Here is a 24,280-nt window from a genome sequence, read left to right on the forward strand (position 1 = left end):
GAACGAGGTGTGTTTCGGTTGGAGGGAAAACCGACAGGATGTTCGATTTTCAGAAAAAGGGTGGGGCAGCCTATAAATGTCTGTTACAAAAGCCTGCTTAACAAGTCAGGGCGAGTGTATCACGGGTCGAAACTCTGCTCCATTTACCGGTCCTTCCGACCCTTCCGGCATAATGCAGAAAACAAGGGAAGAGGTTGGGTTCTGGGGTGAATCGGGAGGCTAACTTACACTGGTCGTAAACTTTGGGTCGGTACTCTCCCCCGAAGCACTCGTACTCCAGCGACTCGTCGTTCATGTCGAACTCCTCCACCATGTTGTCGTTGAACTTGTACCATCGGCCTCGGGCACTTCCACTTTGTGGGGGGGGGGGAGGGAAACATGTCAGGGCGGTTGCGTCGTTACCGCTAACACTTCACAGCAGCGCGCTCCCCTTTCCGAACGCCCGCGCCTTCGCCCGCCGCGACTCACCGGCGGTCCTTGATGAAAGAGTAGTAGTGGCCGGCGTGGGCCTGTCCGCTGTGCACCACCACGCCCACCAGCTCGTAGTTTTCGGAGATGGTCACTTTCTTCCGCGGGGACCCCCCGGAGCCCGGCTCCCCGCCCCGCCCGTTCTCCCCGTGGTCAGAGCTGGAGTCCTGGCGTGCCATGCCGGAGACCGTGTAGGGCTCCATGTTCAATACCCAGGGAAACTGTTAGCAGAGGAAACAGGAAGTACCGTTATCCATCAAAAATGGGTTCCATAAGAAGGAAGCAAAGGCAGCCACTCGTAGGTCCATTTCTTTATATCTTAAGGCACACAATGTGATTGATAAAATTTAACTGCAAATTTGCAGACAAATCAAAAGGATACATTCACAATAAATGATGGCGATGGTTTTATCGCAATAAGATGAGGGCACTACTGCAACAGTGCACTTAGAAAGCCAGTTAGAAATGACGCAGTACACTTGATGCAGCACACTTCCAGCGATTGCCCCAACACAGCTCCCCCCATCCCATCCGAGTTCAGCCATGATGTACGCTGGGCCCGTGGCCTTACCCTGATCTGCTCGTCGTACTTGATGGAGCGCCCGCTCTCCCAGTCGAAGCCGAAGCGCATCAGGTGGATGACCAGCACGCTGGGGAGGGACTTGATGCAGGTGCGCTTCACTGTGGTCCTCTGGAGCAGGAGAAGAAAAGGGTAAGGTGTGCAGCCACGCTATGCAGACCCCCAACGGGCTCACACACTTCTAAAGCTGCAGAAAACTCATCTGCTTTTCTGAAACGTTTGGAAACAAGTCAACAGTGCAGGCTTGCCAATACTCAAGACTATTATGATTATTGAGAAAACAAAAACATGAAGAGCTAAGCTAGCATTGGTTAGTAAGGGAACTTGGGGGGGGGGGGGTCACTAAATCTGGATGGCCTGTTCTTTTGTTTTGGCATCTCAAGCAAGTGTTCCTGCTAGCACAGCAGAGACTAAACTGAGTGTTTAGCATGTAACCTACTATTTACTCAAAGTACATTCTACATGTGGGGAGGTCTGCGGTTCAAGGGCCAGTGAAGAAAAATCCCCATCAACTACAAAATGGAAAATACTTTTATAAATATTTAATACATAAAAATATCCAGAGTAATGAAGGCTTCGACAAAAGCTTTCCACAGCTTCTGAAATGTAGACATTTAATCATCGTCTGTGACCGACTATGTCCATTCGTTGTTGATGGAAAAAAAGAAACAGACTAGATTGTTGAGAGAGACATGCTGGGGTACATGTAAAAGCACACCCATCTAGCACATCTAAATCATCATGAGCAGTCACCTTAATTACAGCAGATTCATGCATGATAATCCCCCAGTCTTGCAGGGGACAGAGGAGAGGCCTGTATGACAGGACTATAGGCCATCTCAGTAATATTTCCAAGAGTATGGAAGTGAGTCTATTGTAAGTGATAAGTTGAAGATAAAGTTAAATAACACTGGTCACAGGCTTTATAACAGCAGCAACTGTAGCACTGCCTTAAGAACGCACATTTAGAAATGATATTTTATCATTTTATACATAACAGGCACAACATACAAATTTTAAATAAGCCTGCATTAAAAATTGTAGTAAATGAAGAATACGAAAGAAACTGACTTTCAAACCAGGAAAACAATGTATTGTGGTCAACGTTATTAATTGAGAATGCCAAAATGGTTATAAAAAATTTAAAAAAAACTCAGCATACACCTGTATGAATTCCAAAAAAATGGCACTGGGGATATAGAGTAAAGGGTTGTGGACGTTGACATGACGCTACCTTCTCCTTGCACTTCTCACAGTAGTAGGCATTGCTCCCTTCCAGGACCTCTCCCCTGACAAACTGGTCCAAGGAGATCTCCAAACTCTGGCAGGACGTCACGCCCAGGTTCAACGCCATGAAGGTCTCCTCCCGTTCATACCTGCGGACCCAGAAACCAGGTCACCCTTTCCTGCGCCCAGCGGCGACAGCTACCGGCAGCTACCGACAGCCAGTTTCAGTTTTCCCGCGTACCTGTGCGGGCAGTCCTTGCAGATCTTCTGATCGGAGAAGATGCCCTGAAACGTGTTCTTGAAAATCTGCTCTCTCCCAATTTTCTAGAACGCGTGGAGAAAATAACAAAACGCGTCAGTTCAAATGAGTCACCAAGACTAGCGGCTCAAAACCACCCCAAAGGGCTTGTGCCTCTCTCCGCCTCCTAAAGAATATGCAGGTGTGGAATAGTGGAGAACGCCTACGAGCCATACCTTCAGGTGCTCGTCCAGCTGGTCCACCAGGCTGGTGAAGAACTCGTAGGCGTCCTGCTGCTCCCGCACGTACAGCTCCTTGTTCCACATCTTAAAGATCTGCAGAGAGCAGGAGCCAGCGGTTACACCACAGACTGTGGGTTACACGCCACTCAGGCAAACCGCACCAGACATGAGCCTGAATGCTACACTGTGCTCTGTGGATTAACCTTCAGAAATAGCCTTCTGCTCCCACACAACAATTCACTCTAATGAAAACATTTCACACTGCTTTAGGCCACACTTCCCTCTAAACAGAAAGGCAGCGGACGGCCTAAAATAATTCAGCGGCCCACCTTCCAGAAGTTCTCGGGGACGTAGTACTGCAGCTTGCTCTCCATCAGGTGGCCGAACAGCGACTGGACCTGGCAGAACACGCTCTCGTCTGGGTTATCCGTGTCGTCCTCGATGGACAGGAACGCCTGGAAAACCATCAGCATTTACTCACACATTACATGCAACTCACACCGTTGTACCTTTTCAAATTAGTGTACTTTTAAAGGTACTGTTTTCCCTTGTGATATTTACAACAAAAACTAAAAAATAAATTAGAAAACCAAGTGCATTACTTGTGACTGCAGACCTACTTTCCAATAAGTTCTACTTTTAGTCCTCATTTAAGCAAATAAATATATAAATAAATAACTTGCGCAAATTAATCTTTCCTTTCATTATGTGCTAGCTGCTCTTACACATAGTATCTGTCTCCCCCTGGTGGTGGAGCCCTGCCATGTTCACCAGCGCTTTGTGGCCAGTTTCATGGCACACGTGCCCTTCTTCTGAATCATGTCCATTACTTCAGTGTTAATGGAAATGTGTGCTCCACCCCATGGCCCAGCCCTCTCAACTCAGGCTCCACCCCTTGGCTCTTTCCTTTCAACTCAGGCTCCACCCCTTGGCTCTTTCCTTTCACCCCAGGCTCCACCCCATGGCCCATTCCTTTTACCTCAGGCAGGCCAGGCTGCATGTAGAGCTGCTGGAAGACGGCGTTCATGTAGCAGGTGGCGCCCCCGTTCTTCAGGCCCACGAACCCCGACACCGACCGACTGTCCACGGGAGGCAGGAACTGAGGGAGCACAGCAGCACAGGCCGGACGTCACTACAGCACGCGAGGAGCTCGCGTCCATGATGACCACGAGCCGCGGCACACCCAACGTACAACCCACAACCCCCTTTTCGACTCACGTCAAACTCCTTGGTGAGCGAGGGGTCGCACTGGTGGTGCATGGAGAGGAGCTCGCGCGTGATGAGCTGCAGGTTGGTGATGGAGCTGTCCGCCAGCATCACCAGCACCTCGTACGCCGCCAGGCGGCTGCTGACCGTGCTGCACCTGACCCAGGGGAGACGCGGGAGAGGTCAGGGTCGAGAGCCGTGCCCGAACACGCCGTACTTTTACACAAGCTCATTTTCTACACAATTAGCGGCCGTACATCGCCTCAAACTTGCTATTCATGTTCTCACGATTGCTAAAATGTCTTTGTAACAAAATCAACCATTTCGATTTTAAATTAAAAACTTTTTGCTGATTAATTTGAACAGGGACAACCTACTGTACAGCAGCACTGATGAAGGCGAGACTAGACCGCGATGTACAGGTGAGCTGGGGAACAGTGGAACGCTTACTTTGGGTGGAAGTCCTGGATGGGGGCCGAGGAGCTGGAGGGGTTGTTGCTGTTGAGAATGATGCGCGACGCCCGGAACAGGAAGTCGTCCAGGAGCTGCTGGATCAGGGAGGGGCCTGCACAGGAAGTGATAAAACACAGGACTCGTACACAAGAACTCCCATTGAAGACCAGTTGAAGACCAGGGCTTTACTGGCTCAGTTTGGGGGGAGGTTTTTTTTTTTTTTTTTAACCTTTATTTATACAGAATAAGTTGACTGCCGTTTTACTTTTAATGTTGACGGACACAACAGAAACCCACGGGGAGAACACGCTCCTCTCCACGCAGAAAGACCTCGGCCGGGATCGAAATCCGGGACCTTCCTACAGCGAGGTGGACAGCGCCATACACCGCCCCCCCCTCCCCCGGCGCGGACTCACCCAGCTGCTCCTTCTCGTTCCCGCACAGCGACAGCAGGGTCTTGATGAGCCGCAGGTGGCCCGCCTGCAGGATGTTGTCGGCCTCGCTGGTCTCCAGCTCGGCGGTCCAGGTGGGCTCGAAGTTGTCCAGCCAGTTGATCTCGTCCTCCAGCATGACCGCCGGGCTGATCTGCAGCTGCTCCATCTCTGTGGCTGAGAGAGGCTCAGGTCACACACACACACACACACACACACACACACGCACACACATACACGCCCACGACCCAAACCCAAAAACCACCGCGGTACAGGGGAGGGATGCCACGGCTCGGCGCACTTACAGGTCAGGTCGTCCAGAAGCTGGCATCGCAGGTCGAAGTACTCTGTGCACTGAGACAGCAGCCTGGAGGAGACAACAACATCAGCAAACCCACTGGGGAATGTAGGTGCAATAAGCAAATCACATGCAATTCAGTATGGGTCAACAGAAGAAAAGCTCATTCCAGGATCCGTGGAAGCTTCATATTTACATAAAACTAAAAAAACTGCCAGAACACGCCACACACTCTCCCTCCTCACTGTCCTGTCCCGGGCCGTGTCAAGGGGACCCACCTCTGGTTGATGCCTCTCATGATGCTGGTGGGGGACCACAGGGGCAGCTGGGCAGTGAGAACCACCTTGAGGAGGAAGAGGTTGGGCTTCTGCAGGTCGGGGTACCCGGAGGTGTCCGTCTGGCTGAGGGTGTACAGCTGGTCACAGGCCACACGGCGGATCTGCAACGGGACAGGGTTTAAAACGAGGGCTTAAAATAGGGGAGTCATGCCCATCTATATGCAGCGTATGCATCCTGATCTTATGCCATCACACAGCAGGACAGGGACTATCAGAAAATCTGCAGTTTCTCCCCTAAACAATATTTTATTCCCATGAAATAAAATAAATAGAATATTTAAAAATATGACTGTGCACATGCATGCACACACACACACAGACACACACAGACACAACTGGGCAAGATTACGTAAAAAGAGGACAAGTAGTTTGCCGTTTTTCTCCCCCACCGAGTTTTAATTTGACAGATGAAACGATGCAGATTCACCCACTCCAATCACAGTTGTGATTTCCTTGCATCATGCAAGCAGCCTTTTCCGGGAAAGTGAAAACCTGTGACAGACGGCAGCCTTATTTCACCCGGATGATCGTACCTCTTCACTGGGCGATCCAAGCAGTATGTCGATTATAAAATCGCTCACACACGGCAGGTTGTAGAAGGAACCGGGGGGGGGGGGGGAGCAGAAGAAAGCACTAGATTAGGGCTCTCTTCAGCACCATAGAGTGTCCATCATTCCCAGGGATGAACTCAGGGCATCTCGTAGAGCCAGCTACAAAGCCTAACCTTACACTCATGCCTTAATAATTCCAAAAATATGTGAAATGTGTTGCATAACCACTTTCCTGCATGAATTAAACAGTTTCACATAGCAGATGTGACATGAATCACGGTGTCTTGCCAGATTATAAACGTTCAGTCATGACGCAGGACTCCGGTGGGTGGGCACACACACACAGATATGAAAAAGGACAAACAGGACCCGGGCCTGTGAAATTTAGAATGCATTCCATAAATATCCGGATAAAATAACACAGTGTTATGTTCTGCAGATATACACTGAGGTAAACGACCACCTACATGTCTATATCTTCTATAGCTAAAATTATAAATAATGGCGCAGACATGGACATCAGCTTTAAGGACAATTGTGCAAATGAAAGTGCACAAATCATTTGACACTGAAAAAGCCATGTTTAACCATAGCAGAAATTTTCATCCAAATCCTTGCGTTATTGGCCTCGTTTAAGAAACCACTTCTCTGATGGATTTATGAAACCATGGAATGACAAACCTAAGCTTTCAGGTCAACCTAAAAACAAAAAGCTGCCTTAGACTTATGAATGAATAAATACGGGCCACTGATGAGCTTCAGTCATTTACTTCAGACCATAAAATGCTAAAGCATTCAAAAAAAAAATTACCAAAGGGGGGGGGGGGGGGAATTCCAGTCAAAAAATTAGCATCTTTAGCAAAGTCCATGCAACTGGATCACAATCTGGCTGTTATGTACTGTGTGTGTACCAGACCCGGGTCAAATACGTATTTGTTTTGGATTGAAATACTTTTCTGCGCTCTATTGATCTTTCCTGGTGTAACTGAGCCTGCCAATATGACCAGAAGGCAGAGTGTGCACTTTTTGAGAGTATTTCATTGGTTCCAATACACCAGACAAGATCAGTAGTGTAGAAAAGTATTTGAATCCAAAACAAATACGTATTTGACCCAGGTCTGGTATGAACTTAAGGCATGCTAGCGCATGCTAAGCCTTTGACTGCGCTCATTGCATATGCACTCATATCACTCATGTAAAGGTACTGGGGAGTTGCGGGGCCTCACAGAGTTGCTGGCAGCGCAGCTGCAGGCAGGTGACGAGCAGAGACAGGGCCTCCCGGGCGATGATGGTGTCCTTGATGGACACGCACTGCTGCTTCACGCAGATGCCCGCGTGCAGGGTGGTGGCCTCTCCCTCGCTGCTGGAGCTGCAGTTGCTTCCTGCGACAGGCAGAGGGCGCACACGTCACAGTGAAAACCACTGACGGATCAGAAACGATATTAACTGGGAGATTAAACAATATTAACTGGGAGACTAAAATACTTATCTAAATGACACATTTATCTACACATTTATCAGTGATGAAAGACTATTAATTAAGGATATAAGACAGGTTAGACTTGGCTGAAAAAAATGCTAAGTGCCTATTATTTTTATTCAAATGCAATATTTAAAATTAAGCCAATCTGAAAAGCATAATGAACCTGCAGGTGCACTGCTACACAGTGGTTTAGATTGTGTCAAAGAGCAAGTGGAAGAGGTTTGCAAGGCCTGACTATATTACCTACCAGCAGTAGGGGAGTGTGGTGTGGGGCCTGACTGTATTGTCTAAGAGCAGAAGGGGGACGGTGGTGCGGGGCCTGACTGTAGCAGGCAGCATGGTTCAGTGTCAGTCCTCACCTGTGCTGCTGACGCGACTGCGGATGCCCATGGGAAAGAGGGAGTTGGTGCTCTCTCTGATTGGCTGGCTGCTGCCCACAAGGTCCAATCGTCCCGCTGCAGCTGCCCACGTGAGTCGCATGAAACATGCCACTGTTGAGGTGAAGTCACCAACCTCCATGGTCTGACAACAGACAGGGAAGAATTAAAAACAACACACCAGACAGCAAGCGGCATATAAGAATATTAAAAGACAAACAGAAACATATTAGACATATTAGTGTGTGGTAACTTGACTCCCATTTAGTTCAGGACATCCCTTCAATTAGTATTGCTAATATGAGGAAACGGGTGAGATGACGCACAGGGTAAAAATCACTCCACTGTGTCATGTCCTGACAGCACACCAGAAACAAACTGGGAAATACTATATATATATTTTATTGCTTTTTTTCTTTGAAGCAACACATTCTTGAGCATAAAAGAAGCAAAAAGAGAGTACTTTTAGTAACTTTTACTTGGTATTCTGCATTTTGGGTGAAAATGTATACATATACTAGCTGAACGTTGAGGCCTGCTTTCCACCAGTTACTGTATGAATCTAGGCCTACACCATTAAGGCCGCTGTAGGCTCTCAGCACTACAGTCGGAGGTCCCGTCGATCCCCCAGCCTAACCGCACATCCCGGCCCCGCCCCACCCCACCCCCTCTGACCTGGATGGCCACTCGCGCCGCCGGGATGATCTCCTCCACGCGGATGGAGGAGCGGTCGGACATGGACATCTGGCGGTAGGAGGACTTCTCGGGCGTGCCGCACAGGGACAGCTGCCGGCTGCTCTGCCGGCTCACGTTGCGGAAGGGCCGGGACGACAGCGCGTCCACGCCGTCCTTGCCCACCTCCTCGTCCAGGATGCTGGGCATGGTCTGCCCTACCAGCAGGAACCTGCAGGGGGAGCCAGAGATGACGAACGCGGCGCGAAAAGGACACGCTTCATGGTCAATAACCTTCAGGAAAAGGACGTTAAGCGACAGGGATCGATAACTAAAGAATGTTCTAGCGCTTAAGCTGCAATTGTGAAACACTCCAAGGCTGCTATGAATAGAAGTGGCCTGAGACCCAGGAGGTTAGAAGCTGTCGGGAGAGGTGTGCTTCAAGCCCACGCATGAAGGAAGATCACGACTCTGCAGTCCAGCCAGCTCACTCCCCCAGCATGGGGCCGGGGTGGAGGAGAGAGGCGCAGAGGCACAACCTCATCATGGAAACTGCCAAAACCTCCAGCTGGGGCACAGGGCCTGACTGAAGGTCACAGATAGAGGGTATCTCTTCCTTTCACAGCCAAATAAGCCAATGGCATGGTTTTAAAACCTCTGAGCGCACTCTTAACCAAGGCAGTCACGGTTACTGAGCCTCATGACCACTTCGGCTCTGCAGCAAGTCTAACTGATCAGATACTCAAGTGTTATTGATGAACAAATCCTCTATCACACAAGACAGGATGCCTGGATCAACGATATTCAGTTATTTTCATTTTTATTTATGTATTTATCACAGTCTAATAAAACCAATAAATCAAAACTAAAAATATATATATTCTATTTTAAAGAACTCTGTCGAAATGACAGCAGCCTGCATTTGACATTTATTTCCTGTATTCTTCACTGGGAGCGAAACCAAGCTTGAATCTTTGGAAGAAACTCAATACACGCAACACCCCACAGGGGTAAACAACACATTCGCACCCTTCCCAGCAGTGTGAAAGGAAAGTGCATCTGTGGGGGGGGTGGGGAAGGTGGGGGGGGGGGAGGATACCTCGCCAGCTGAAGGCAAATGGAGTAGACCCCCTGTCTGGTCTCATAGTCCACCTCGGAGGGGATGGAGTCCCTCTGCATGACGTTCACCACCAGGCTGAGGGCAGGAGAACGAAGCCACAGATGAGCACTCCGAACCCAAGCTAACACGCTACTGCACCACACAGAGGCCGCAAGGCCCTGCTGAACAATTCTGCTCACAGATCATTTATGCATCCCCTTTATCTGCATTCCAGAAAGATCATGTTAATAGAAATGCTATCTGCACTATGCTGCCTGAAGGAGTGAGGGGTTGGATGTGTGACTGTTGGGGGTCATACCTCAGGCCCCCTGCTTTGAGGAAGTTCTCACAGAAGGACTTGACGCTGGTTTTGGCCATCTCGTCGTCGGACGTGGGCATCAGCTTGGAGCTCAGCACCTATAAAGGAGAGATGAGCGAACGAGGATTAGGACGGGGGGGAGAGGTCTGTGAGACGGGATGAGATGATCGTTGGTGTGATCGAGGGTGTGCGGTGTGTGAGTGACCACAGGCGCGTGTGGTGTGTGAGTGTAGGTGAGTGTGTGGAGACGTGTGCGAGCTCTGCTTGTGTGTCCGTGTTTGGAAACGTGTGTGTGTGTGTGTGTGTGTGTGTGTGCGTGCGTGCTCGCGCGCGGCTGTGTGTGTGAGCACCTCCAGGTTGTACAGCACTCTGAAGGTGGACATGCCGGGGGCAGGGCTGTGCGTGTAAGTGTGCGCGTGTATGTGGGTGTGGCTGTGTGCGTATGCGTATGTGCGTGTGTGTGAGCACCTCCAGGTTGTACAGCACTCTGAAGGTGGACATGCCGGGTGCGGAGGAGCGGAACAGGAACTCCAGTATGGAGGCGGCGCTCTGCTGGTGCTGCTGCTTGGAGGACAGAGACGGGGACTTGGAGGCCTGGTTACCGGAGCCCAGCGTGAAGAGGGTTTTCTGCAGTAAACACACACACACACACACACACACACACAACACACACACACAACACACACAGGAGCGCTCAGTACTGCAAACAGGGCAACACCACAAACAGTCTCATTAAAACCGCTGCTCATCTAATTATCACTCATTACCAGCATCAGCACTGCAGGGATTTCCATTTTCATCACAGTTTTATATTCAGTGATGTAAAAAGAGCACACAGAGGCATGTAAAGAGCAGTAACGGTACTGCACTACATGTGCATGTATCCCACTTTCATCTTGTAGCAAAGAACATACACTACATGACCTAAAGTATCTGGACACCCCTTAGCCTGAGGCTGTTTCTTATGGTTTGGGCTAGCCCCCTTAGTTCCAGTGAAGGCAAATCTTAATGCAACGACATTCTAGACGATTCTATGCTTCCCATTATGTGGCAATAGCTTGGGGAAGGCCCTTTCCTGTTTCAGAATGACAATGCCCCCAGGCACACAGCGAGGTCCTTATAGAAATAGATCTGTCAAGAACGGAATGGAAGAACTTGACTGGCCTGCACAGAGCCCTGACCTCAACCCCATCCATCACCTTTGGGATCAATTGGAAAGCCAACTGCGAGCCAGGCCTAATTGCCCAATCGGTGCCCAACCTCACTAATGCTCTTCTGCCTGAATGCAAGCAAATCCCTGCAGCAATGCTCCAACATCTAGTATAAAGATTTCCCAAAAGAGTTGAGATTAATATTGCAGCAAAGGGTGGACCAACTCCTAATGAACGCACACAATTTTGGATGATATCTTGGATGTCAGGTGTCCACGTTCTTAAGCCATGTAGTGTATATATGGCACGGGGTCATATGTAGAACACAAATGAGTGAGTGATGTTGGTGCTGCAGACAGAGCAGGGGAGAGGAGAGTACCTGGTGGCTCCACACGCTGGATTCTTTTGGCACAAAGTTATCCAGAGCATCCTGGACCTCGGGGTCAGTGGGGATTAAGAGCAGGAGCTTGCGAACACGTAGAGTTATTCTGAGGAGAGGGCAGTGAAGGGCATCTCTTTAAAAATGCTGGACCGTATCAAAGAATAAAAAAACAAAAACGTTTTTTTGTCTGCTACAGGACGTAGTCTCACCTGGGCTCGTCCAGGTTGGCCAGCTGGTACAGCATCTCAAACACATTACACACCAGGGCCATCACCACCCCAGGAAGAGACTTCTCCTGAAGAACAAAGGAGGACATTACAGGGTCACCACTAGAAGGCCACCTTAAAACGGACAGAAGTCTCGCCCAGCATTGAGACAGACAGATGAAACAAAAATATGGGGTTGGGGGGAAAGCAATCATAATTTCTCCAAAAAAAATAATTTGTCTTAACCTTAAGCAGTTAAATTAATTCACAAAACCACTAGATCTACTGAAAGGTAAACTGGGTCGTTTGGAGGACAACAAATCAGGATGTTGGCAGGCCTCAGGCGAGACTTCTGTCCTTCCTCAAAAAAGGGGGGGGGTTGGGGCAGGTTGCAGCACTGCGCTTTCGCCTGCAGGGGGAGACATAACCACAGCAGGACAGACGGAGGCAGGGGGCGGGCGGGCGGGCACCTGCTCCAGGGCGTAGGTGGTGTTGAAGACGCCGCTGCTGCTGCTGCTGGCGCTGGCCGAGGAGTCGGCCGAGCTGCCCGAGGGGGTGCCCGTGCCCGAGCTCTTCACCGTCAGGCTCTGCTCGTCCGAGAAGCCCAGCTGGTTCAGCAGCTTCTGGTCGCGGTTCATGGTCAGCTGGGACAGTACACACCGAAAAGGGTTCACACTGCAGTCCAGCATACCATGGGCCACACACACACTTCTCTATACAAATCACATCCCATAATAAACTTTAATGAGTAGAGAAAGGATTATTGACAGCACAATATGGGATTACAGCGAAAAGACGGAACTAAAATGCTTCATGAACAATCGGCTATAAGACAAAATAAGACAAAAACACACCTCAAAATTCCATGGCTGTAAAGCACTATTAAAATGTTGTGACAAATCTGATTCCAACTGAAAGTTTTTAAAAATACACTTTCAACTGAAAATAACACAACACAATAAAATCTGATTTACCACGCTGTCATTGGCAAATATCTGAACGTTGTCCACAGGGCAGCTTAAATGGTCTGCTATCTTCCATCTGATGCTGCCGATAGTTTCATTGCTGTGGGCCTGCAAAAGGGATAAAAGCACATATTATAGAAACCAAAAATAATCGGGTACAGTGAAATCTCTGTGCACCATCCACAATCTTAATTGAATTTAGAGAGCGTGACAGCCAATTCTACATAGACAGAATGAGCAGTAGAGACTTGATAAAATTCTTCTATTTATTAACCTTTATTTATAAACATGCATGCAGGCTCTTTTGCCGCAACGCCCTGTGAATTCCCCTGAAGTAGCCGAGCCTGCATGTATTTGGATTGCAGGAGGAAACCGGAGTACCCGGAGGAAACCCACACAGGCACGGGTAGAACATGCAAACTCCAAACAGAAAGGCCCCAGCCTGGATTCAAACCCTCAGCCCTTCTTGCTGCGAGATGACGAGCACCTTTCAACTGTTCCGTTTATGCATTTCATGATCGGACTGCAGGTACCGTGGATTACTGAGAAGCGTTACGTATGTTTTAAAGGCAAGAAACGAAATGCAGGAAAAGATTGCGGACAGTGGCTGCTACACCCTTCAGACGCCTAACAGACCACTGAAAGAGAGGGCCGCACAGAGGACACACACACACACACCTCCAAGGAGAAAGTGTCTTTGGTAGATTCGTAGGTGACGTGGAGGGTCACGGGGTGGCCGTTGAAAGACGCTCCGTGAGGTAGAATAGTCCGAGGGACCGAATACAAATCCTAAAAAGACAAAGACAGCAGTGCGGTTACACTCACAGACAACGAGCCGGCCATAAGCCAACCACCGATAATGAACAAAGCAGTAAACGAACAATCGCTTGAGCGTGCAATAATGAGAGCTGAAACCCTCTTTTGTGAGGTGAGAGAAACAAGAAGTAAAGGAGTCATTTGAGGAAATTTGCATACAAGGGAGTAAAACGTAACAAATGACAGACGGATAAATTTTTCAATCAGGGAAATATGGTGAACGCTAAAGTGTGTCCCCCTTGTATTAGTGATAATGGTTCTCAGCCTCCTGCCAAGCAAATGTTTGGCTTTGCAACAGTGCTAGAGAGAGCATAAATGAGGGAGCCATTTTATGTGGGTAGAGGGTCAGGTCAGTCATCAGCATGGATATTACGGTCTGAGCAGATAGAGGAGGCATATCGAATCACTTCGGGTGTCAAGGATGAGTCAATTAGAGCTAATAACGCGACGGACCGGGTGTCGGCATCGCTTAAAATTAAATACTTCTGGGGAATTCGATTCTCATCCAATTAACGCCTAATTGAACGGAACATATCTTCAGTCTGTCCCCTCCTGTAGGAACTACAGCACAATGAAGCTCTATCCGCTGAAAAGAAAGGCAACATGCAAACTCCTCATCGCTGAGCAATTATAAATGATAAACAGACAGTCTTTACCTCTATTGTGATGACGTAACGTTCAGCAAGTAACAGAAGCCTTTCGATGATCACCAGCTTTGTTGACCTAAGGAAAAAAAGAACTAGCTCATTACTTTGCTCTGTAAATGTTGGCTTAAGTAAAATAGGAAATGGGGGAAAACGTGTATAGTTGGTGTAGAAGTGGCGCTGGTGCCCAGTGGCCAGTGCCCGGGCAGGGTGTGGAGAAGGGTACCTGGAAGGCGACTGCACAGAGGTGGCGACGGTGGGCATGGCGGTGGCCGTCAGCATCTTGGTCGCCCTGGTGACGGCGTGCGTCAGAGTGGGCCCACCCAAGGCCGAGCTGGCGGCCTGCGTACAGCGGGGAGAGCGTGAGACACTGACGAAAACACCCGCACCAGCATCACGGACACATCACGCTCTGGCAACCCTGGAATTCCTCAGCAACACAATGATGTGGACAAACACGACGTGTGAGAGCCAAAGGCTTCTCTCCCTGGCCTTGAGCCCCCCACCTATCCAAAGTCACACCCTCACCTGCTTTTCACAGCAGTCGGCATTTCTGTGTGCAAAACCTTTCTAGAACATTCTACACGGCCAACTTAACCTCCTAAATTCTAAATGATACATTCAGTCCAAACATATTGAGTTGTGTATCGAGTCCTCCGTGAAACAGCAATGGAAGCTACTGACCTCCAGTCTTTTATAGCAATCTGCGATGAACTTCTTGTGCAGCGTCACGGAGTCCTGCGGACAGACAAAAGGGCGCGGTTAGAGAGCGGCTCAGGAGGGGCTGGGTCCGTGCCGTGCGCCCCCGCCGAGCGGTCGCCCCCACCTTCTTCATTTTGGGGTTGAGGTTGATGTAGCTGTAGGTGATGATGAGCTGGATGGCCTCGTTGGCGATCTCCTCGTCCGGCGACTCCATGGCGATGCGCCAGATGAAGTCCATCCCCGCAAGATCCAGGCGCTCCACACACTGCGCACGGAATGAAGAGGACAGGAGAGGAGAGGAAATGTCAGTTTACAGACTCCAACAAGTAGTTTCTTCCATCTGACAGGTACTACACTCATCCATTTTGTTGAATAAAGTAACGGGCACAAAAATGGGCAGTCGGTAATTATGCATTGTGGATTCAATAGCGATATAGCACTCTGTGGGTGGATGAGGAAAACACAGCTATAAAAAGAGATTTGAGAATTTCTTACAGCCTTACAGGCATGACTCATCCTGGCAAAAGTACTACATTTCCATAACCTGAGGGGTAAATTACTTAATATTCGTCTGTTCAAGCCGAAGGCTTAAAATGTGTTCCTCGTCTAAGCAGAAATCGAGATCGGGGCGGCAGAGTCGACGGGTTGCATACCAGCTGGGTTCCTTGGCGTTTCAGGCGGTGGTCACTGAGGTTCACGTTCTCAAAGAAGGTCTTGAAAAGGTTGAAGCCTAAAGAACCAACACAGATGCCGTTTTTGCTCATCGTTATGAAACGAGTCGGGCAAGACCTCTGTTTGAGCCCATTCCTCAGCCACGACAGCACCAATGAGTGTTAGATGGTGATGCTGTGCAAAACGAATGTCCAAGCAGGAGACAGCAGGGCTGGGCTACAGATCGGTTCAGATGATATCCACTCCCTCACTACTGCACACACCAACTGCAGGGCTACAGTGACCCGTGTTGTCTACAGTGTCCTGTGTGGACTACAGTGTCCAGTGTGGGCTACAGTGTCCTGTGTGAGCTACATTGTCCAGTGTGGACTACAGTGACCTGTGTGGACTACAGGGTGCTGTGTGGGATACTGTGTCCAGTGTGTGGACCCTTCCTCACCGTTCATGGTGATCTCATAAGGCTCCAGCTTCAGGATCTTCTCCTTGAAGAGCTGCTGCTGCACGTCACTCTCCAGGTCGTGCTGCCCCTTGGTGAACCACTCAAAGCACATCTACGAAGGGGCGGGAAAAAGCCGACGGTCAAGCGCTGACGGACAGCCAGGCGAAAAGGCCAGTACAAGTGAGCTTCACACCAACTGCGGAACCATCCTTCCAACAGCCGCGACAGCTGTATCGCGCAGAGAGACGGGGGCGGGAAATCGAATTTGGCACGGTACCTCTCTGTCCAGTTCGCAGACGTCCATCCCGGACACGAGGCACTCCCACACCTCCTTGGCCCGGTTCCACACCAGGTACAGGCTGGCCTCCTGCAGGAAGAAGGCCAGGAACTTGAGGTGGCCCTCCAGGTACTGCGGGGGGGGGGGAGAGGAAGAGCAGGAGTCAGCACTGACAGCCGGTCCAAAACCGAATCGATCGATAACCCCGTGGGACCGTTACATGGGAAAACAAGATCAATGGACCTTTATAAAAAGCCGAAATCTCACCTCAGTTCAAATAAATTATTCAATTCGTAAGCGAGCGGTACTGAGGGCAGCGGGTGCAGTGGGGTTACGAAAGGGGCATGGGAACACGTGCACAGCGCCGGGTACACAGAGGCGACGATGACCTAACGCCACGCAGGGCTGCGGCATTGAGGGGGCGGCCCCCGTGACACGCCGCCAGTCTCTACCTCTTGGTAGGAGTAGCGGCCGTCCACGAGCGTGGACCCGGAGAGGCCGCCCTGGCCAGCGACGGACACGGCCAGCCGGTGGCAGGACACCAGGCTCCCGGTGATCAGCTTGACGATCTCAAAGTTCTTCTTCAGGTCCTGGATGATGCTCTGCTGAGCAGAGACACAAGGAGACCATGAGGCCACTCTATTCTCTATGGGCCATTAACACACAAACCGGAAAACACGTAAAAAGCCCAAGTTCAATAAAACTAAGCAAAATCAGTTCAGCATTATAAGAGCAGAATGCGGTTCTATCATATTTGTGCAATTTGGTCTATACTAAATGCAGAGTTAACATATTGGTTCAGTGCTAAATAAAAAAAAGTAGACCACTTTTCAGTACTGTACACACAGACTGGTTATGCATTATGTAAACTACAGAGCTTTTACATACTGGTTTGGTACTGTAAAAGCAGACTGCAGAGGTTTAACATATTGGTTGGGCATTGAGGAAGCAGACTGTAGAGGTTTAACACATTGGTTGGGCATTGTAGAAGCAGACTGTAGAGGTTTAACACATTGGTTGGTCATTGTAGAAGCAGACCGTAGAGGTTTAACACATTGGTTGGTCATTGGTAAAGTAGACCGCAGAGGTTTAGCATATTGGCTGGGCACTGTAAAAGTAGACTGCAGTTCTAACATGTTGGCTGAGTACTGCAGTGTAGTAAAGCAGTGCTGCTGACTGGGGCCTCACCTTGTCCTGTTTTTGGTAGGTCTGCTTGATGAACGAGCGGGTGATCTCATGAAGCTGGCGAAGAGCTGGCACTACCCACACGGCCTGTGGGTTACTCTGCTGCGAGGACTGCACGCACACACGCACACACGCACACACACACACAGTTAGAAAGGATGCCCAATCAACCCAGCCAACAAACCCCAAACATACACTTAAACATACATTGCAGCTTTTAAAGGTGTGAATTGAATCATGAATGATGACCACTAAAATAGAATGTGAGATTTCTGTTACAGTATGAGAAATACAGATGGATTCTCCCATAGAAACAGCAACTGCACATACTGGGTAACTGATATAAATATATGTTTTTTTAATTTTCTTTTTTTATTCAGGGAATCGAAGGATCAATGGGAATGGACCCGAAAGCTACTTCTCATTTCATCTCAAGACATTACTGTTACACACAATTTAAACCTTGCCTCGGCTCCAGGCATACTGATCAAACCTTTAAAATATCCTCATATGTATGTTTAAATATATCAAGGGTACACAGTTCATGATTAAAAAGGATTCTGCAAAACCGTTAATGGAAAGTGAGAAGCACCGACTGGAACAGCCGTCTGCCCCAGCACCAAAACAAGGAGGAAGCTCCACAGAGTTAATCTTCCACAGCAGTTAATCCTCCACTCACCTGTTCTCACCGTTAGCCAAGGAAACATTATAACACATTATGTACATTATGTACACTCGCAACCACCATAACCGTGTCGTGCGGGGAGAGAAGACAGAGACAGCCTCACAGCTTAACCGACACCCCACATCTCATTTGGAGAGCAATGATGGACGTTGCCGCACCACCGAAACCCATGGTCAATCGAGAAGAGGTGGTATTACGAGAAAGGCACCAATCAAATGCCCCCGACAGTGTGATCAAGCATCATTTTCCAGGGAGGGTTGCAGTGAGATCGGAAGCGAGTGGTGATTGGTTTAAGGTTTAAGGATCGAGGGAAAACCCCCGGACTGTTTCTTACTTTGGACAGTGAGCTGGGTTTCTTCTTGCCCCAGGAGCCCGTTAGAAAAGAGACCTGTGTCTCGCTGGAAGGTTTTGTTTCCTCCTGCGTTAGTATCTAAAAACATACAACTGCAATTTCATTCAGGCGCTCCCTCGGTAAGTGAAACGCACAGCGCTGGGGTGGGGGGGGGGGGGGGGGGGGGGGGGCGGAGCTGAGCGGGGGCCTCCTGGCTTCGCCACCGCGGCCGCAGGCGAAGGGCGCCCGGGGGCGACCCGCACTTATCCGGCGCCGCGGAAAGAGAGCGAGCGTTCGTCTTTGGAAGCAGACAAAGTGGCCACTCAGAGCGGCGGGCTTTTCCTCCGCAGACCGCAGCACTATAAATACCGCTCAGAGAGGGCACAAAGCAGGAAGTGTTCGTCAGGAGAGAGTGACAGCTTTAGTATTCAGTGGATGCTCCACAGACGGAAGGAGGAAGAGAGTGGGGGGGTGGGGGTGGGGGGAGATAAGCCTGGCTTTGGCAGCTACACACACATTCACCAGAGGAAGGAGGCGGGAGGGATCAGCCTGATCACACACAGCTATTATTCGTATAACATAATCAGGTATTCATCAGTTGCTTGTCATGAGTTAAAACACACAATTGTGCATGTATTTCAGATACAAGTTTTACATTAAACCTAAAGTCTCACTGCAGACTTTTTAAAACATCCACCAGAATCCCAAGGCTCCCGATTTTAATACAGAGGCCACAATTCTCTGAGCCGAATGTGACGGGCCCTCTTCCCTCAGTCTCAGAAGATAAACGGCACACTGGCTCCCATCCACCAAGCATTCACCCCGCTGCATAAATTAATCTGACACATTAATCTCGCTTTCAAGTTAGATCTCTGGGAAATGTGGTCCCACTTCAATTTATTTTCCTCTTGTAAAATCGCCAAATATTTGTCTAAAGCGTAGGTTTCAGGGTACATCTATATATTCGGGGACACAAATGAAAGCTAACCACTTACCTTTTTCCGTTTTAAAGATATACAGTTTGAAGCAGCTTTTTGGTAGCTACCCGTGCCAAGGCCGTATTATGAAAAGCAGGAATGTACTGAGACCTGATCTGTGGACATCCCCTGGGGTCTGAAGCTCACAGCTCACCTTCTTGATGTCCTCAATGCACTTGATGATGTAGTTCCTTTTGACGGTCTCCTTGACAGCGTACGCGTCGCTAAGGATAGTGAGGTGCTCCTCCAAAGCCTGCTGCACCAAATTAACGGGCAACGTGGGCAGGTGTGCCAGCTCCCAGAGCACCTCCAGCACCTGCGACCGCACACACACACACACAGGCATACACACACACACACAGGCATATACACACACACATAGGCATACACACGCACACACACACACACGCATACACACGCACACACACACACACATATGCACACACACACACACACAAACACGCACACACACACACACACATACGGACACACACACACGCACAAACACGCGCACATGCAAAAGAACTATGCTTATTGATACTACACAACAAAGGACTATAAAGATAATAAAGAAACAAAATAAAATAAATTAAAAAAAAAAAACAAGCCTCTGAAATTTGCTGGGAACAATACCCTAGAAGCAGACGATAGGGAACAGGCACACACACCTTGCCCGTAGTGGCCTCAGAGCGGGCCTCTCTGCCGATCCTCCCGATCAAACTCAAGAGCTTCTGGCGAACGCGGTCGCTCTCCACCTCCCAGCTCTGCGGAACACACACAAATCCCAAAACTCACTTTCCCTATAGTCCCCTGTAGCAGGGGTGTCCACTCCGGTCCAGAAAGTGCCGGGCTAGAACACCAACCTGCGCCCATGCCGGCCCTTTTCGGATAAAATTAGGCACCCCTCTCCTCTACACTGACAGCAGTCAAAGGCCAAAGTAGAGGTTTGATTAGTGTGGTAAAGCTAGAGATTGGGTATTTTATCAAAGGGTGCCATGCAGCACAACTTTCCTGTTAGCACTGACAACTGGAAAGGAAAGTGGACAAAAATAAAATCCATTGCACAATTGGGACAGACATGGTGCAAATGGCCTGTTATTTGCAGGGTTTAGATTTTTCAGAACTGAAAAGTACAGTACTTTATTGTAAAGCAGTGGAACAAGACAATTGTAAATAGGTCTCCTGCAAAACTCACATAATGCACAGCGAGGTCCATAATGTTTGGACAGAGACTTTCTTTTTTTCCCCCTTGACTTGATTTGGCTCTGTGCTGCACAATTTTAGATGCAATCAAACTATTTGGGTTTTATATCGCCAATATGCAAATTCTAACAGTGTCAAAGTGTTTTAGGCTGGCGGTTTCTGGAGTTTTTCTTTAAGGCGAGAGATTTAGGGGAGAGCCTAAAATGGACGTGTAGAGGAGCATCTTTAAGCATACCTTCTGGATGAGGACAAACAGATGGCTGAGCTGGTCGAAGTTGAACTTGACCGCGGCGGCCGCGATGATGGCGTGGATGTTCTCGATCACCGTGGAGGACTGTCCCGCCTGGGCACAGGAGAGGGGTACACCATGAGCACGTAGCCGAGAGGACGCCCAACCTTACCCAAAAACTCGGATCCAGCCTTCAAAACGTCCCAGAGCGGTGGGCTACCGCTAGTTTCTAGCCAGTACAATGGATAACATGAGACAGGAACTGAGGAACACACTGCAGTGTAACCATGGCTACCACAGATAAAAAAAGGTCAATGCTCCTTTCACCCACTCGAGGGAGGGGAACCGTCAGTGTCGGCTTCTGCTCCCTTCTTTTTGTCAGTTCCTGTGTGAATAAACTGGGCCATTTATCAATCCCACCACCGCCCTTCGCATGGCTCCGGTTTACTAATAATGTCCAGTGCCAGCTTCCGTACTTTGTTTTACATCCGTTCAAATATGCATGAACTGAGCTCGGTCTCAATGGATATGAAGTCAAACCCAGACCTTTGTAGGGCTGTGTTTATTATTCATGCTACTGCGTGCCTCGACGGAGGCAAAGACACAACCAGCACATCGGGGGAAACAGAAGAAATCCAGTCGAGCGTGAAAAGACAACGACCGGAGAGATGGCGCCAACTGCTTCATCTGAGACGAGCAAAGTTCCTAAATGGCTTTTGATTACGCGTGCGAGAAGGGAACAGACAACAAGACTGCAGCGATAGAAGGCGGCGGCCATTTCATTATCCAGCTCACAGCAAGGACCCCAGAGACGGAGAAGGTAAGGATCTGAAACTGGCAAAGAGCCAGGCACTATCAATCAATTAAAACTGCTTTAGGATCCCCCGCAATTCCCAAAGCTCTTCCTGGAAATAGTTTGGAATCCAGAGCTCCAGGGAATTCCTTTGAAGTAGCAGATGCATTCTTCTTTTATTTATTTATTTTTTCTTTGAATGAATTTGAGGTTTGTAATGTTTTTAACACCAAACCGTGACCTATCGCAGGTCTGGGCCCCACTCCTCTGAGATAAACAAAACACAAGCTTTCAAACCACAAACAGAACTACTTTCGCCCCTGAAAAAGAACTGAAGTGCACAGTAGTGTACTAAACCTTCTTTACGTAAAGCAACATTATAAATGGTTAATGAAAAACGAGTTTGCTACTTAAATTGCGAAAAGCAGGGGCAAACTAGCAATGGGGCAGATCTGTCTGGCTAGCCTCTTCAGCACAGGATGAGACTGGACAGGATTTGGCTTCTTTCAGTCCCTCTCACTTTGACTTGGCCATTTATTTACAGCAGCCAGGCCTGAGTACTGTCATTCTGTGGAGATACAGACCTGTATTCTCCAGATTTTGGAAAGCTCGTCCAAGGAGAGTTTGCTGCCAAGGAGCTCAATGATTCCCTTTATTCGGTCACAGTACTGCGCCTGGTCGATATTACCTAGAAAAGACAGAGAGAGAGAGCAGGAATGGGGAGAGGGATAGATTGAAAAGAAAAAAGATGAAAACACAGTAAAAAGGCGATGAACTAAAAAAAAAAAAAAATCCTTTGCTTTGACATCACTGGCTTGACATTGCTGGATTCCTCTGAATGCTAGAGAGAAGAACTCTAATGCCAGTCAATCCCAGGGAGACTATCTATGATCAGATGAGAAGATTACACCCCTATAAAAGGTACAGGACACTGCTAAGGAAATCAAAGCACTTGCATAGTGATGCGACTGTTGAAAATGTCCTTCAGTTATGTCCAAGGTCAAATAAATGAATAATACACTAGGGACACCAAGATTACCATCAAGAGCTTGTTGCTGTAAAAACAAAACTCAATATAGATGTAGTATTTTACACCAGAATTTAACACAAAGAAGACGCGTTTGTTAATTACGTATTTTTAGAATGGATGTGTAAATTTGTAGAACAAAGGAAGTCCAAGTCTCAGAAGTGTTTTAATATTACCTTCAAGGGCTATTGACAGGACTGAGTTTTCCACCAGCCAATCCAGCAGTCGGTCAGTGTCTATGGCGTTTTTCACGGTCTTGGACACAGTGCTTTCCTCTATCAACTTTGTCACCTGCGACGCAGATTAAAAAAAGAAGACTTAACATGATCAGAGCGACTACTCTTATTTGGAGAAAATATTCTACGGGACACCTTCCACACCAAGAAATTTTCACTGCTATTGAAATAAGAAACGAGTTGAATTCCAATATAATCACCGGCATTAATTTTCCACACATTCCATCTGCTACTACTACTACACTGAACAGATTTATGGCCAACCAAGCTGACTCTGGTGTGAACACACAATCTGAAAGTCATGCCAATCACACTGGCCTGGGTGTGGCCACAGGGGAAAACTCTGGGCGTGGCCACAGGGGAAAACTCTGGGCGTGGCCACAGGGGAAAACTCTGGGCGTGGCCACAGGGGAAAACTCTGGGTGTGGCCACAGGGGAAAACTCTGGGTGTGGCCACAGGGGAAAACTCTGGGCGTGGCCACAGGGGATAACTGTACACCGTCGCTGACCTCTTTGAGGGAGTTCATTTTGGCGCTGAAGTGGGGCGTCTTCAGCATGCGCAGCAGGATGTCCAGCCGCAGGTGGTCCACCACGGAGACCAGCTCCCGCTGGAACCTCATGCACAGCAGCTTGATGGCCGACAGCAGGTCGGGGATGCTGACCAGCCGCTGCGCACACAGAGACAGGGGGGCACCGCGATCACATGACCACCAGCAGGAAGGCAGCAAGCAACCACAGCAATATGGCACAAAGATGCTTTCAAAGTTTAGCTCCCTACATTAGTCTACAAAAAAACAACACAGTTATCCAGTTACTGTACAGTGCCATCATGGCTCAAATTGAGAATATTATGTTCTCATATTCACAAGCCAGAGGGATTCTATCAGTATCACTTACATAATAATTTTTGAGATAAACTGAGTAAGAGGACAGGACGTGATGCTATTACAGTACCTTGTCTTTCAGGTCTTTCTCCTCCAGGTTCTGCACGTAGGTTATCATCTTGTGGATGACGGGATCCAGCATGGGCTGAGGGCACATCAGAGAACAGAGCTTGGATCTCTCCACCGATCGCCGTGCCGACTACAGCACCATCATCACAGGCAGGAGCCGCACCTCCCGCCATACCAAACGCCGCCTCGCACTCACCTGGACCAGGCTGGAGTTGAGGTACTCAGCACAGACTCCCAGGGGCTGGACCAGGGCAGATACGCTCTGCAGTGACAGACAAACAGCCGCACACTGACACACAGCACAGCCCAGAGCCCCTTTCACAGTCAGTACAAACCACACCACAGTCAATACAGAGCCAACTACTCAAACTAAAGCAGCAAAAAGCTAACTTTGACCAAATGGGTGCACTGACCTATAGACAGTG

At 48.9% G+C, this 24,280-nt stretch overlaps 1 protein-coding gene across 6 annotated transcripts in view; it reads right to left on the reverse strand.

Moving 5' to 3' along the window:
* usp24 (ubiquitin specific peptidase 24) overlaps nt 1-24,280 on the reverse strand; it is a 51,628-nt gene that overhangs the window by 11,180 nt on the left and 16,168 nt on the right. For 2 of the 6 annotated variants that reach the window (XM_035412905.1, XM_035412907.1), the window contains exons 8-50: nt 24,052-24,117; nt 23,857-23,931; nt 23,412-23,570; nt 22,843-22,957; nt 22,224-22,327; nt 20,853-20,960; nt 20,083-20,178; nt 19,569-19,730; nt 18,441-18,536; nt 17,425-17,532; nt 16,689-16,838; nt 16,237-16,368; nt 15,960-16,071; nt 15,502-15,578; nt 14,973-15,113; nt 14,831-14,884; nt 14,373-14,488; nt 14,159-14,225; nt 13,365-13,475; nt 12,696-12,794; nt 12,192-12,365; nt 11,725-11,810; nt 11,513-11,621; nt 10,451-10,609; nt 9,983-10,080; nt 9,664-9,759; nt 8,568-8,796; nt 7,875-8,037; nt 7,259-7,414; nt 6,015-6,085; nt 5,422-5,582; nt 5,151-5,212; nt 4,831-5,022; nt 4,412-4,526; nt 3,974-4,118; nt 3,735-3,854; nt 3,085-3,210; nt 2,750-2,848; nt 2,517-2,599; nt 2,283-2,424; nt 1,040-1,159; nt 469-689; nt 229-353 (exon numbers count right to left, since the gene is read on the reverse strand). In XM_035412905.1, the coding sequence (XP_035268796.1) occupies nt 229-353; nt 469-689; nt 1,040-1,159; nt 2,283-2,424; nt 2,517-2,599; nt 2,750-2,848; nt 3,085-3,210; nt 3,735-3,854; nt 3,974-4,118; nt 4,412-4,526; nt 4,831-5,022; nt 5,151-5,212; nt 5,422-5,582; nt 6,015-6,085; nt 7,259-7,414; nt 7,875-8,037; nt 8,568-8,796; nt 9,664-9,759; nt 9,983-10,080; nt 10,451-10,609; nt 11,513-11,621; nt 11,725-11,810; nt 12,192-12,365; nt 12,696-12,794; nt 13,365-13,475; nt 14,159-14,225; nt 14,373-14,488; nt 14,831-14,884; nt 14,973-15,113; nt 15,502-15,578; nt 15,960-16,071; nt 16,237-16,368; nt 16,689-16,838; nt 17,425-17,532; nt 18,441-18,536; nt 19,569-19,730; nt 20,083-20,178; nt 20,853-20,960; nt 22,224-22,327; nt 22,843-22,957; nt 23,412-23,570; nt 23,857-23,931; nt 24,052-24,117 (5,200 nt within the window). Of the gene's footprint in view, nt 1-228; nt 354-468; nt 690-1,039; nt 1,160-2,282; nt 2,425-2,516; nt 2,600-2,749; nt 2,849-3,084; nt 3,211-3,734; nt 3,855-3,973; nt 4,119-4,411; nt 4,527-4,830; nt 5,023-5,150; nt 5,213-5,421; nt 5,583-6,014; nt 6,086-7,258; nt 7,415-7,874; nt 8,038-8,567; nt 8,797-9,663; nt 9,760-9,982; nt 10,081-10,450; nt 10,610-11,512; nt 11,622-11,724; nt 11,811-12,191; nt 12,366-12,695; nt 12,795-13,364; nt 13,476-14,158; nt 14,226-14,372; nt 14,489-14,830; nt 14,885-14,972; nt 15,114-15,501; nt 15,579-15,959; nt 16,072-16,236; nt 16,369-16,688; nt 16,842-17,424; nt 17,533-18,440; nt 18,537-19,568; nt 19,731-20,082; nt 20,179-20,852; nt 20,961-22,223; nt 22,328-22,842; nt 22,958-23,411; nt 23,571-23,856; nt 23,932-24,051; nt 24,118-24,280 lie in introns of all 6 variants that reach the window. The other 4 variants (XM_035412904.1, XM_035412906.1, XM_035412909.1 and 1 more) reach the window with 3 other exon arrangements.

Source organism: Anguilla anguilla, chromosome 4 (genome assembly GCF_013347855.1).
Source record: "Anguilla anguilla isolate fAngAng1 chromosome 4, fAngAng1.pri, whole genome shotgun sequence".
Lineage (NCBI taxonomy): Eukaryota > Metazoa > Chordata > Actinopteri > Anguilliformes > Anguillidae > Anguilla > Anguilla anguilla.